At 49.5% G+C, this 12,594-nt stretch overlaps 1 protein-coding gene across 2 annotated transcripts in view; it reads left to right on the top strand.

Annotated features, from left to right (window-relative positions):
- LOC119952955 (paralemmin-1-like) overlaps positions 1–12,594 on the top strand; it is a 382,432-nt gene that overhangs the window by 362,837 nt on the left and 7,001 nt on the right. For both annotated transcript variants that reach the window (XM_038776595.1, XM_038776594.1), the window contains exon 7: positions 1,799–1,867. In XM_038776595.1, coding sequence (XP_038632523.1) covers positions 1,799–1,867 — 69 coding nt within the window. The remainder of the gene's footprint in view (positions 1–1,798; positions 1,868–12,594) is intronic.

Raw genomic sequence — 12,594 nt, 5'->3', positions numbered from 1 at the left:
GAGACGTATCGAGCCATCTGGCTTCAAAATTGGTACCACCGGCGCTGCCCATTCCGAGATCGGTACTGGTCTGATAATGCCGTTGCGCCGTGTCCTTCCTATTTTGACCTCTACTTTCTTCCTTAACGTGAAAGGTACCGCCCTGGCCTTACAAAATTTCGGAAGGGCTTCTGGGTCTACGTGCAAAGTTGCTTTGGCGCCTATGATTTCCCCCAAACCTTCCTGGAAGACCTCCGGGTATTTTTGGAGTACTCCACTCAACTGCCCGCTTCCACTCTGGAAAATTTTCATCCAGTCTAATTTTAGGTCTTTCAGCCAGTTCCGTCCAATTAAGCTCAGTCCGGAGCCCTCTACTATCGTCAACGGTAATCTGAGCAATTGTTTCTCATATTCCACGGGTACATGAGTCGTGCCTAGAACTTCCAGGGGTTCCCCCGTGTAGGTTTTAAGTTTTGTCGATGTTTTTGTTAGGGTTAGTGGCTGGAGTCCATCTTTGATTTTTCTAAATGCTGCCACTCCCATTACTGATACGGCCGCACCCGTGTCTATTTCCATTATTGTCGGCCGCCCGTTCACCCGTGGGGTAATCCTAATGGGTTCTGCTTTCTTCGTTATAATATTATATAATTGTTCCCCTTCGGAGGAAGATGGGGCGTCTAAGTACTTCCCTGCGTCCCCACCTGCTATTCCTCTTTTGCCACCTCCTTCTATGGTTTCTGTCGCTGTTACCCCACTCTGTCTGGTGCCAGAAACGGTCCGTCTCTGTTGGGGGAGCCTCAGCCGGTACTTCCCTCTGTCTCCAGTTAGTCCTGGCAGACTTGGGGGCAGTTCTGGGGTTTTCCTTTCTCCCTCTATTCCTCAGGTTTTTCCTGAGAGCGGCTATCTGGTAGCAGGACCCGTTGTGGTAGTCCCTCTCACAGGTATCTACCTCCATTGGCGTGCCCTGTAGTTCCTGCGCCCCACTTGCTGCCCTTTCTAGGGACAGTGCGAGCTGTAACGCCTGCCTACAGTCTAGCTCCGTTTCCGCCAACAGGCGTTTCTGTATTGTGAGGTCGTTTATACCACACACTAACCGGTCCCGAAGCATTTCATTTAGCGTCGGGCCGAACTCACATTTTTCCGCCAGCCTTCTCAGGCGGGTCAGAAATTCGTGACTGACTCCCTGTCTTCCCGCTTCGCTGTGTAGAATCTGTACCTACGCAAAATGAGGGGCGGTTTTGGGTGATAGTGCTCTTTTACCAATTCCGTAACTTCTTGTAAGATTTTCGTGTCCGGCGCATCGGGATAAGTCAGACTACGTATAATGGCGAAAGCGGAGGTCCGCACGCCGACAGCAGGATAAGCCGTCTCCTTTCGTCCGTCAGTATATCATTTGCCCAGAAGAAGTAACACATTCTCTTCACATACTGGGACCAGTCCTCAATAGCCGGGTCGAATGCCTCTAACCTCCCAAAAAACGGCATTTTTAAAATGGCAAGGCTTACCCTCCGAGTGCAGCAGCTGGTCTCCGCAAAATTCGTAGTTTACCTCGTCGCCACTGTAGTAATCCACGGGAGGCAGGAGTTCCGTCACCACACCAATATTTATTTACAATAACGATATTACAGGAGCAGCTACAAACAGTGCTGCCAGCAGTCCAGTCAACTTAAGACTGGACTCACAAAGCCTACACAGGTGATTATATGGGCCCCCTCAATGAGCTATCATTGAGGGAGCTCATACTCCAATTGGCCAACCAATAAAGCCAATTGGAGTTCATTACAAGAGCCATCAAACTCAACCTTTATTCTGTTCACAGAATCGGCAAAGCATCACAGCAGCCCATTGGCCAATAAAACGGAAGGAAGCACGGAGAAGATGAAAGCTGGTAAGAGTAACTATTAACTAGCTGTGCTGTACTTCCCCTCGCTGATGTGTACATCTTTAATGTGAGTCACTCAGCAACACTGCCTGATTCGTGCAAGAGTCTGACAATCTTTTACACTTTATTATCTCAGGGATATTGGGTGTAAAATGGTCGCAATTTAGACCCAAATTCAGAATCAACATCCTGCATTACAAAAGCATCTGAAAAGTGTCCTCCCAGAAATTGAGTTGAAACATTTCCCAGGTGTTCCTTTCAGCCCCTAAAACACCGAGCGGCACCCTTACAAGAATGACACCCTTACAAGAATGACACCGTCTTTTGGCGCTCCAAGTAAGACCAGAATTAATAACCACAAACACTGACTGAATGTTTTGAGAGGACAAGTAACTGACTGAGTCAGCAGTACCACACATACACACACATGTATATTCACACACATATACATGTTATATATACACACACATACATATACATATAGAATCATAGAATCAGAATCATAGAATCCCTATAGTGCAGAAGAAGGCCATTCAGCCCATTGGGTCTACCCAACCCTCTGAAAGAACACCCTAACCGAGGCCCACACCCCACCCTATCCCTGCAACCCCACCTTACCCTTGGACACTTAAGGGGCAACTCAGCATGGCCAATTCACCTAACCTGCACATCTTTGGACTGTGGAGCACCCGGAGGAAACCCACACACACACGGGGAGGAGGTACAAACTACACACACATACTCTGACATGAAAGGTTTTGCCCTCTGATCATTAGGCGCTACCTTCTGTAGATGTATATACAAATAAAAATAATATAATAACATAGTCTTTATTATTGTCATAAGTAGGGTTACATTAACACTGCAATGACGTTACTGTGAAAAGCCCCCAGTCGCCACACTCCAGTGCCTGTTAGGTACACAGAGGGAGAATTCAGAATGTCCAATTCACCTACCAGCACGTGTTTCGGCACTTGTGGGAGGAAACCAGAGCACCTGGAGGAAACCCACGCAGACACAGGGAGAATGTGCAGACTCTACACAGACAGTGACCCAAGCAGGAATTGAACCCGGATCCTGGCGCTGTGAGGCAGCAGTGCTAACCACTGTGCTACCCTACACAGATACATATATTCACATATATACACATACATGCACATGCATGTGTATTCACACACATCTTTTAAGGGCAGCACGGTGGCATGGTGGTTAGCACAATTGCTTCACAGCTCCAGGGTCCCAGGTTCGATTCCCGGCTTGGGTCACTGTCTGTTGGAGTCTGCACGTTCTCCCCGTGTGTGCGTGGGTTTCCTCCGGGTGCCCCGGTTTCCTCCCACAGTCCAAAGATGTGCAGGTTAGGTGTATTGGCCATGATAAATTGCCCTTACTGTCCAAAATTGCTCTTAGTGTTGGGTAGGGTTACTGGGTTGTGGGGATAGAGTGGAGGTGTGGGCTTGGGTAGGTTGCTCTTTCAAAGAGCCGGTGCAGACTCGATGGGCCGAATGGCCTCCTTCTGCACTGTAAATTCTGTGCAATCTATGCAATCTTTACACATATATTGACATACCTTCACACATGCTTGTGGCCATGATTATGCGCATATGCAGGTACACATTCTCTCAAGCGCAGTCATGCAAGCAGCACCCCCACAATACACATTTCCATTCACATCCACATCCATATACCCGGAGAGAAACACTGACCCAAACACACAAATACACACACACACACGACCCCACTCACTTACATGTGCTCCCATTTATCTCTACATCTGCAGAAGGTAGCACCTTTCATGTCAGTCTGTGTGTGTGAGAGAGTGTGTGTGTGTGGGTAAACAAGGCATTCATCCATCAAACCTTTCATAGAGTGAGAAATTTCAAACACAAGAATATGTTGTGGTGATACTGCACAATGTGGTTTCACCGCATGAGCTGAATAAACTATGGGAGATTAATGAGGGACAACTGGATGAGGTACTTCTATTCCAATCTTACTCCCTGCTACATCGAATAAGGATTATAAATAAAAAAGGTTTGCATTCATATAGCATCTTTCAAAATCTGAGGATGTCCCAAAGTGCTTTACAACCAATGGAATATTATTGATTGTGATTCTGTTGTTGGAATTGTGCAGTGATTTGTACAGACTTATCCCACAAACAGCAATATGATCATGATCATTTGTTTTGTAGTATTGGTTTGAGGGATAAATATTGGACAGGGCACGGGGAGATCGCCCCCCCCCCCCCCCCCCCCCCCCCATATATCTTCTTCATATATCATCACAGGATCCTTCATCTACACTTGGAAGGGCAGACGGGGCCTCAGTTCAACAACACATTGGAAAGATCGTGCTTTTGACAGTGTAACACTCCCTCGGAGTGGCACTGGGAGTGCAAACCTCGATTACGTGCCCAACTCTCTGTGGTGGAACTTTGAAACCACCAACATGCTGACTCAGATGCAAGATAGAAAGATCCACAAGGTTGACACTTAAAAAAAGGAATTTCAGATCCATGTCACTTGGTACCATATTTTCCCTGGAAATTGATGATGGGTAACTGCCAGACTTCAAATCACTCGGAGCCTTTGTGAGCTTTGCTGTGTGTGTGTCTTTTGGGTTGAACATGGAGCTGTGACCATTCTTATTCCCATCACTCCAAGGTGCATACAATAACGCACATATATATAGTGCCCTTCATATAGTAAAATAAGCATCTCACAGGCACAATATCAAACAAAGTTCGATTCCAAAGCACATAAGGAGGTATTAAGAAACAAGAGCAGAAGGAGACCATTCGGCCCTTGAACTGCTACACGAAGCGATATGATCAAAGCTGATCTTCTGCCTCAACTTTATTCCAGGACAGGTGAGCGGAAGTTTAGTGAGAGGTACCAGGAGACAGCGGGTGGTTTTTAAGGAGCATCTTCAAAGAATGGAAAATGGGGCAGAGAGGTACAGTTGAAGGAATTTCAGATCTCAGAGCAGAGGGAGGTGTAAACATAACCAGCAATGATGGAGTTATTAAAATCGGGGTGAACAAGGTCAATTGGAGGGAGAGCAGATATTTTGGAAGATTGCTGTGCTAGAGGAAATTACAGAGGTAAGGAAGGTTGAGCCGTGCATACTTTAAGTCAGACACTGAACATTCAGTGCCCTCTTGTCGAAAGACCCAGACAACATATACAGCTTTGACAAAGAGTCATGTGGACTCAAAACATTAGCTCTTGTCTCTCCCTACAGATACTGCTGAGATTTTCCAGCATTTTCTCTTTGGTTTCAGACAACATATAAGTTGGGCTGATAAATGGCAAGGGACATTCACGCCGCACCATTTCCAAGAAGAGAGAACCTGACCATCTCCCCTTGACACTCAACAGCAATGCCAGCACTAAATCCCCTACCATCAATGTTCTTGGGGCTCCCATTGACCAGACCCAGTCCCCATCCATCACTTTAAACATGCACTCCCTCCCCCTGACGCACAATGCCAACAGTATGTATCATTTACAAATACAGTGCAGCTATCACCAAGGCTCCTGATACAGGCTGGAATTCTCCGGCCGCTCACTGGCAGTTCTCTGGTCCCACTGGCAACCCACACACACCCATTGGTTTCCTGGTGACATGGGTGGCTTCAGTGGAATCCTATTGACAACAGCGGGAACAAAGAATCCCGCCGCCGGCGAATGTCACAACACCTCCCGCTGCCAAGAAACGAGAGGCTGGGGGGGGGGGGGGGTTGAATCCCACCACCATGAAGTTCCCCTCCAAGTCACTCGCCAACCTGACTGATAAATATATCGCCCGTTCTTTCACTGTCGCTGGGTCAAAATCCTGGATCTCCCTATCAGCACTGTGGGTGTACGTACTTCACAGGGAAGGCGGCGATTCAAGAAGGCAGCTCACCACCACCTTCTCAAGGGCAATTAGGGATGGGCAGTAAATGTTGGCCTAGCCAGTGACGGCCACAACCTGTGAAAGAATAAAGAAAAAGAAAACTCCACTGAGATTCAAGCTGTGCAGCTTGGGCAAAGGCAATTAATGTCTGTGGATTTTTTTCATGTCATGCACAGTCAATTTGTTTAGGTGTGTGGGCCACACACACAAGGTAACTTAAAGATGCTGCCCTTGTGTGGCTAGGTGGGAACTGTCAGGTTGCCGTACAGCCACACAGCTTCACATTGGTCAGGTCCTTGTTAATTCAGGTCATGATCACATTTGGTAGAGCTTTCTGAGTCACATATGGGGCAGGGATACTCCAATCTACCCGAGAGGGGTAGGGCCGGGGGCAGAGCGTCTCCAACCAGTCCAGAGGGGCAGGGCCGAGGGCAGAGAGTTTCCAACCTACTGGAGAAAGGCAGGGCCCAGGGCAAAGAGTCTCCTACCAGCCCAGAGGAGCAGGGCCAAGAGTCTCCAACCTACCCGAGAGGGGGGATGGTGGTAGTGGGTGTGTTCCACCTTCCCCAGTCCTTTGTCCTCCATTCCCCACCAGGAGGATCTTCATGAACAGAGGCCCAAACATTCCTGTCCACCACCATCCTCCTCCACCTGGCTGAACTTATTCTGTCGTGAAACAATTTCTCCTTTAACTGGTCTCACTGCCTCCAGATAGAAGGTATGGACATAGGTACTCACATGGGACCCCAGTGATGTCCGTAGTTTGCGAAGTATGTGGACATTCCATGTTCGGGTCCTGCTAGGACCCTTTGCTGAACTTTCTGTCGGCAACATTGATTACGCTTCCTGCTCTCGTGTAGAACTGGAAAAATACCATCAATCTTGATCCGAATTTCCACCCTTCTCTTGCCTTCACATGGTCCATCTCCGAGACTTTCCTTTGCTTCCCTTCCTTGACCTCTCTGTCGCTATCTCTGGGGATCGACTGTCTCTCAATATTCGTTACAGACTCCCGCAGCTACCATGATGACACCTCCTCACATGCTGCTCAATGTAAGGACTCCATTCCATTGTGCCAGCTTCTCCACCTCCGTTGCATCTGTTCTGGTGTTGCTGCCTTCCAAACGGTGCTGCTGATATGTCTTTCTGTCTCCTGACCCATGGATTCTCCTACCTTCGCACCCCCCCCCCCCCCACCCCCCCCCCCCCCGCCCGCCTCCGTGGTTGACAAGACCGTCAATCATGTCTGATACATTCTTCCCTCACCCCTTCCCCTCCCTCCCTGAATCACGATAGGGTTCCCCTTCTCCTCATTTTCCACACGACCAGCCTCCGCATTCAGAAGCTCATCCTCCGCCATTTCCGCCAACTCCATCGTGATGTCACCACCAAACACATCTTTCCCTCACTTCCCCGGTCAGCATTCAGCAGAAACCATTCCCTCTGTAACACCCTGGTCCACTCTTCCATCACATCCAACACCTGATCTCCTTCCCATGACACCTTCCTGTGCAACTGCAGGAGGTGCAACACCTGCCCTTTTTACCTCCTCACAGCCCAAAGCCCCAAATACTCCTTCTTCCAGGTGAAGCAGCAATTCACATGTGCTTCTTTCAATTCGGTCTGCTGTATTCACTGTTTCCAATGCGGTATCCTTTACATTGGGGAGACTAAACACAAAGTTACATTCATGCCACACAAGTGCCAGGCAATGACCATCCCCTACAAGAGAGGATCTAGTCATTGCCCCTTGGCATTCAATGGCATTACCATCGCTGCATCCCCCACAATCAACATCCTGGAGGTTACCATTGATCAGAAACTGAACTGGACTAGCCATATTAATACTGTGGCTACCAGGTAAGGTCAAAGGCTAGGAATCCTACGGCGAGTAACTCACCTCCTGGCCCCCCCAAAGCCTGTCCACCATGTAGTCAGGAGTGTAATGGAATACTCCCCACTTGCCTGGATGAGCGCAGCTCCAACAGCACTGAAATGGCTCAACACCATACAGAACAAAGCAGCCCACTTGATTTCTACCCCTTCCACAAACACTCAAACCCTCCACCACCAACAGTGGCAGCCGTGTGTACCATCTACAAGATGCACTGCAGTAACTTACCAAAGTTCCTTAAAAAGCATCTTCTAAAGCCACGGCCACTACCATCTAGAATGTCAAGAGCAGCAGATACCTGGGATCCTCACCACCTGGAGGTTCCCCTATAAGTCACTCACCACCCTGCCTTGGAAATATATCGCCGTTCCTTCACTGTCGCTGGGTCAAATTCCTGGGACTCTCTCCCCAACAGCACTGTGGGTGTACCTACACCTCAGGGACTGCAGCAGTTCAAGAAGGCAACTCACCAACAGCTTCTGAAAGGCAACTAGGGATGGACAATAAATGCTGGACTAACCAGCGACATCCACATCCCATAAATTAATTTTTTAAAAAGACTGGGTGACCACTTCGTAGAACACCTGCCCACAGTCCGCAAGCATGACTCCAACCTTCCTGTCCCTTGCCATATCAACTCACCATCTTACTCTTCTGCCCACACCTCCATCCTTGGCTTGCTGCAAACTCCAGTGAAGCCAACGTAAATTGGAGGAATAACCCCTCCAGCCTGATTTCCTGAGACTAAGTGTTGATGACAGGGCAGGATTAGTTGAGTTCTATGACAGCAAAACTGGCGCCATACCTGGACCAACTCACCGACTTTGAGGAGCTAGTACCGGCGTCACGTGGAACACGGCTGCATACTAACACTCCACTCCCCACACACACTCATCCCAGCCGATAAGATGGCACTGGTTGCACTGGAGCGTGCCCATCCATTTGATGGGTTGGCTGAGGCTAGAGGGTTCCTTGGGGGTGGTCTGGGGGATGCACCCATACAATCTGAGGCATGGCTGCCTGGCAGGCTGCAGCATGGTGTTCTGTGCCCATCCACCCCGACCTCACAGTCCACCTCTTGGCCGTACCCCACTACTCCTCCCGGCCCTGGCAGAAGGCCCCCAGCCAGCGGCATGATGTCAGCACAGTATGGCGATGTTCGACACTTTCCATATCCCCTCTCTTCCCTTCATCAACCACGATGCCTGTTCCACAATTTTTTATAACACAAGTGAACGTTGCCGTCGGGAATTTACCCCGGTGGAGGCGGAGCGTCGCAGAGACTCCGGAGAATACCGGGTCAGGCTCGCTAATGATATGCCAATGGTGTTTACTGTACGTGCGGAGTGGAAAGCATTGACGCCGCTGTTGAGGCGACGGAGAATTGCGATTAGACGTGATCCAGCGCCTCCCACGATTTCAGCGTCAAAATCGATTCTCCACCCAATCACGTTTTGCAATTCCGGAGTCAGACAATGGAGAATCCCACCCCTCATCTTCCAATTTGGCACATTACAAGCCCCAGGACTCAACATTGAGTTCAACAACTTCAGGCCATGAACTCTGTCCTCCATTTTGATTTTTTCCCACTAGTGCCAGTTCATAACTTGTTTCCTTGCTTTCTCGTTTTTGCTTTCAGACAGAGCTGACCTTTATTCTGCTATTAACACTTACTCTGGACCAATGCCTTTTTTTTTACCTTTACCATGACCACTTCTCTTTGCCTTTTTCATGATATCTTGAGTATTTACTCGCTCCCATCCTCTAACTTATCCCTCACTCCCCCTTTCACTGCAGCATAAAAAATCATCACAATCCTCCCTCTCTTCAGTTCTGAAAAAGAATCATATTGGATTCAATGTTAACTCTGTTTCTCTCTCCATAGATGCTGCCAGACCTGCTGAGTTTTTCCAGCACTTTTTGTTTATATATTGCTCCTTTGGCTGGTACTAGTTAAGGCGAGACATATTCACAAGGGTCCTTAGACAGCACTTTCCAAACCCAGAACCTTTATGATCTAGATGGACAAGGGCAACAAACACATGGGAACACCATTAACTGTAAGTTCCCCTCCAAGTCACTCACCATCATGGCTTGAAAATATATTGGTCGTTCCTTCATCGTCGCCGAGTCAAAATCCTGGAACTCCCTCCCTAACAGCAATGTGGATGTACCTACACCTCATGACCATCAGTGGCTCAGGAAGGCAGCTCACCACCACTTTCTCCAGGGCAATTAGGGATGGGCAATAAAAATGCTGACTTAAGCAGCGACGCCCATATCTGGTGAACACTTAAATAAATGAAAAAACAGTTTCCAATTGGGTGCCCTAAGGGCAAGTTGCCAATGGTAATGACCAGGCTGAAGCCTGATATCTAAAGGGGGCATTAGATTAGAGTCCCTGAGCGCCTTCACCCTCTGGCCCAGTCAGTTTCCAGCAGTCCCTTGAAGCTGGATCATGTGTCCTGTGCTTGATGTAAAGGAGCTGCCCCCCAGCTGACCCTGGCTCCTGAAAGCTCCAGTATTGGACTGTTCTTGATTTAAAGCCTAATTTGATCCCTGGGCAAGAGGCTTTACCAACCCCCCCCCCCATCCCTTGTTGACTCGCGGTGTGTTTATGCTGCTGTAGTAATGGTAACTTCTGCCACCACCTGGAGCTGTGATGGTACTGCAAAAAGACAAAACAAATCATAAACTGTGGCAACGTACTCCATAGAACCATGGAATTAATACAGCGCCATTCGGCCCATCAAGTTTGCAACAATCCTCTGAAAGAGCACCTTACCTCAGCCCACTCTCCCGCCCTATCCCCCAGCCTACATATCCTTGGATACAAAGGGGCAATTTAGCATGGTCAAACCAGCTAACCTGAATATCTTTGAATGTTTGTACGGCAGATTGGGGGATTGACAGCAAGCGAGCAGCGTAGGAGAAGAACTTGGCCTGTATGGAAGCATGTAGTTGGATTTGAGGACATTGAGAATAATACCCTGAGCCAAGCTTCCTCCACAGAATCTCACTGAATGTTTCAATCAGATCCCTATCCCATAGTCCTAGAGTATTGAGCCCAAAAGTAGATCAACAAAATAAATAACCTGAAGAGTAAGGTGTATTCTAATTAGTGCAGTAACAGTGGGACCTGGAGATTCATGTGCTTTTGAAGGTGGCAGGACACATTGAGAGAACGATTAGCAGAGCACATGGGACCATGGGCTTCATTACAGATATAGTGAAAATAAATGCAGAGTGCTAAAGCTGTATAAAACTCTGCTTGGTCCACAACTAGAGTATTGGCTCAGAACTTCTGATCGAGGGAGGGTCATACCCAAGGGTTTCTGCAAAAGATGTGCTGCAACTGACAACTGGATCTGCCTCCACTGATTATCCGCTACCCCGACAACCCAACACTCCACAGCCACCCGAACCCCTCCCTGACCATCTGACCCCTACACCACCCAACCCCCTATACCACCCAACCTCCCTCCATACACCACCCGTCACCTCCCAGCCACCCAACGCACCCACACTACCAACCCTCTATACCACCCAACCTCCCCCCACATACCATCCGTCACCTCCCAGCAACCCAGCGCTCTCACACTACCGCCCTCCATGCTCCACCCGACCCTCTTTACCACCCAACCTTCCCGCCACACACCATCCGTCACCTCCCAGCAACCCAGCGCTCTCACAGTACCGCCCTCCCACGCTCCACCCGACCCTCCATACCACCCAACCTCCCCCCACATACCATCCGTCACCTCCCAGCAACCCAGCGCTCTCGCATTACCGCCCCCCACGCTCCACCCGACCCTCCATATCACCTAACCTCCCCCCACATACCATCCGTCAACTCCCAGCAACCCAGCGCTCTCACAGTACCGCCCTCCCATGCTCCACCTGACCCTCCATACCACCCAACCTCCCCCCACATACCATCCGTCACCTCCCAGCAACCCAGCGCTCTCACAGTACCGCCCTCCCACGCTCCACCCGACCCTCCATACCACCCAACCTCCCCCCACATACCATCCGTCACCTACCAGCCACTCAACGCCCCCAGACTACCACCCCCACACACCACCTAACCCCCTATACCACCTAACCTCCCCCCACACACCACCCACCACCTCCCAGCCACCCAACGCACCCACCCTACCGACCCCCAATACCACTCAACCTCCCCCCACACATCATCCCCTAGCCACTCTATACCGCCCCCCCCCCAACCACCAGACCTCCCCTGCCTCATCTCCCGCACAACACAACCCCCCCCCCCCCCCCTCCCCAATCATCCGACCTGCCCCCACATCCTACCAACTTACTTTACACACTTATTTTTCCCTGGTTTCTCAAAGTTGCTCGGTCCTTTAAATGTATTTACTTTCCGACGACTAGTGGTGTAGAAAAGAGGGCGTGGCTTCCTTTCCCAGTCTGAAGGCCTCGGTAACCCGTTTTGCTGCACTTTTCCGGGCGGCCAAATCAGTGGGTGGGGTGAGAAAGGCGCAGCTGTATCCCCGTGTCAGTAAAATGGAGCAGAGGAGCCACCCATGTGTGATTCCCGCTCCTCGGAGGACCCGGACCTTTGTGTCCAGTTTTGATCATCAGGTTGGAGAAGCTGGGGTTGTTCTTGGAGCAAAGGAGATGGAGGGGCGATCATATTGAGATGAACAAGATTGTGAAAGGTTTGGATCAGGTAGTGGAAGAGAAGCTGGTCCCATTGGCTGGTGGTTCAAAGGACTGGGAGATACAGATTTAACATTTTAGGCTAGAGGTAGGGAATACAGTGAGTGGTAATGATTTGGAACTCACTGCCTTTGAGAGTGGTGGAAGTTGACCAATGATTTCAAAAGGAAAAATGAACTTGCAGGTTTACGGAGATAGAGCAGGGTAAGGGAGCAGATGGGATTGCTCTACAGAGAGCCAATGTGCATTCAAT

Source organism: Scyliorhinus canicula, chromosome 18, assembly GCF_902713615.1.
Source record: "Scyliorhinus canicula chromosome 18, sScyCan1.1, whole genome shotgun sequence".
In the NCBI taxonomy this organism is placed as follows: domain Eukaryota; kingdom Metazoa; phylum Chordata; class Chondrichthyes; order Carcharhiniformes; family Scyliorhinidae; genus Scyliorhinus; species Scyliorhinus canicula.
Note: the sequence above shows the minus strand (reverse complement) of the source record. Positions and strands in the feature narration are given on the sequence as shown.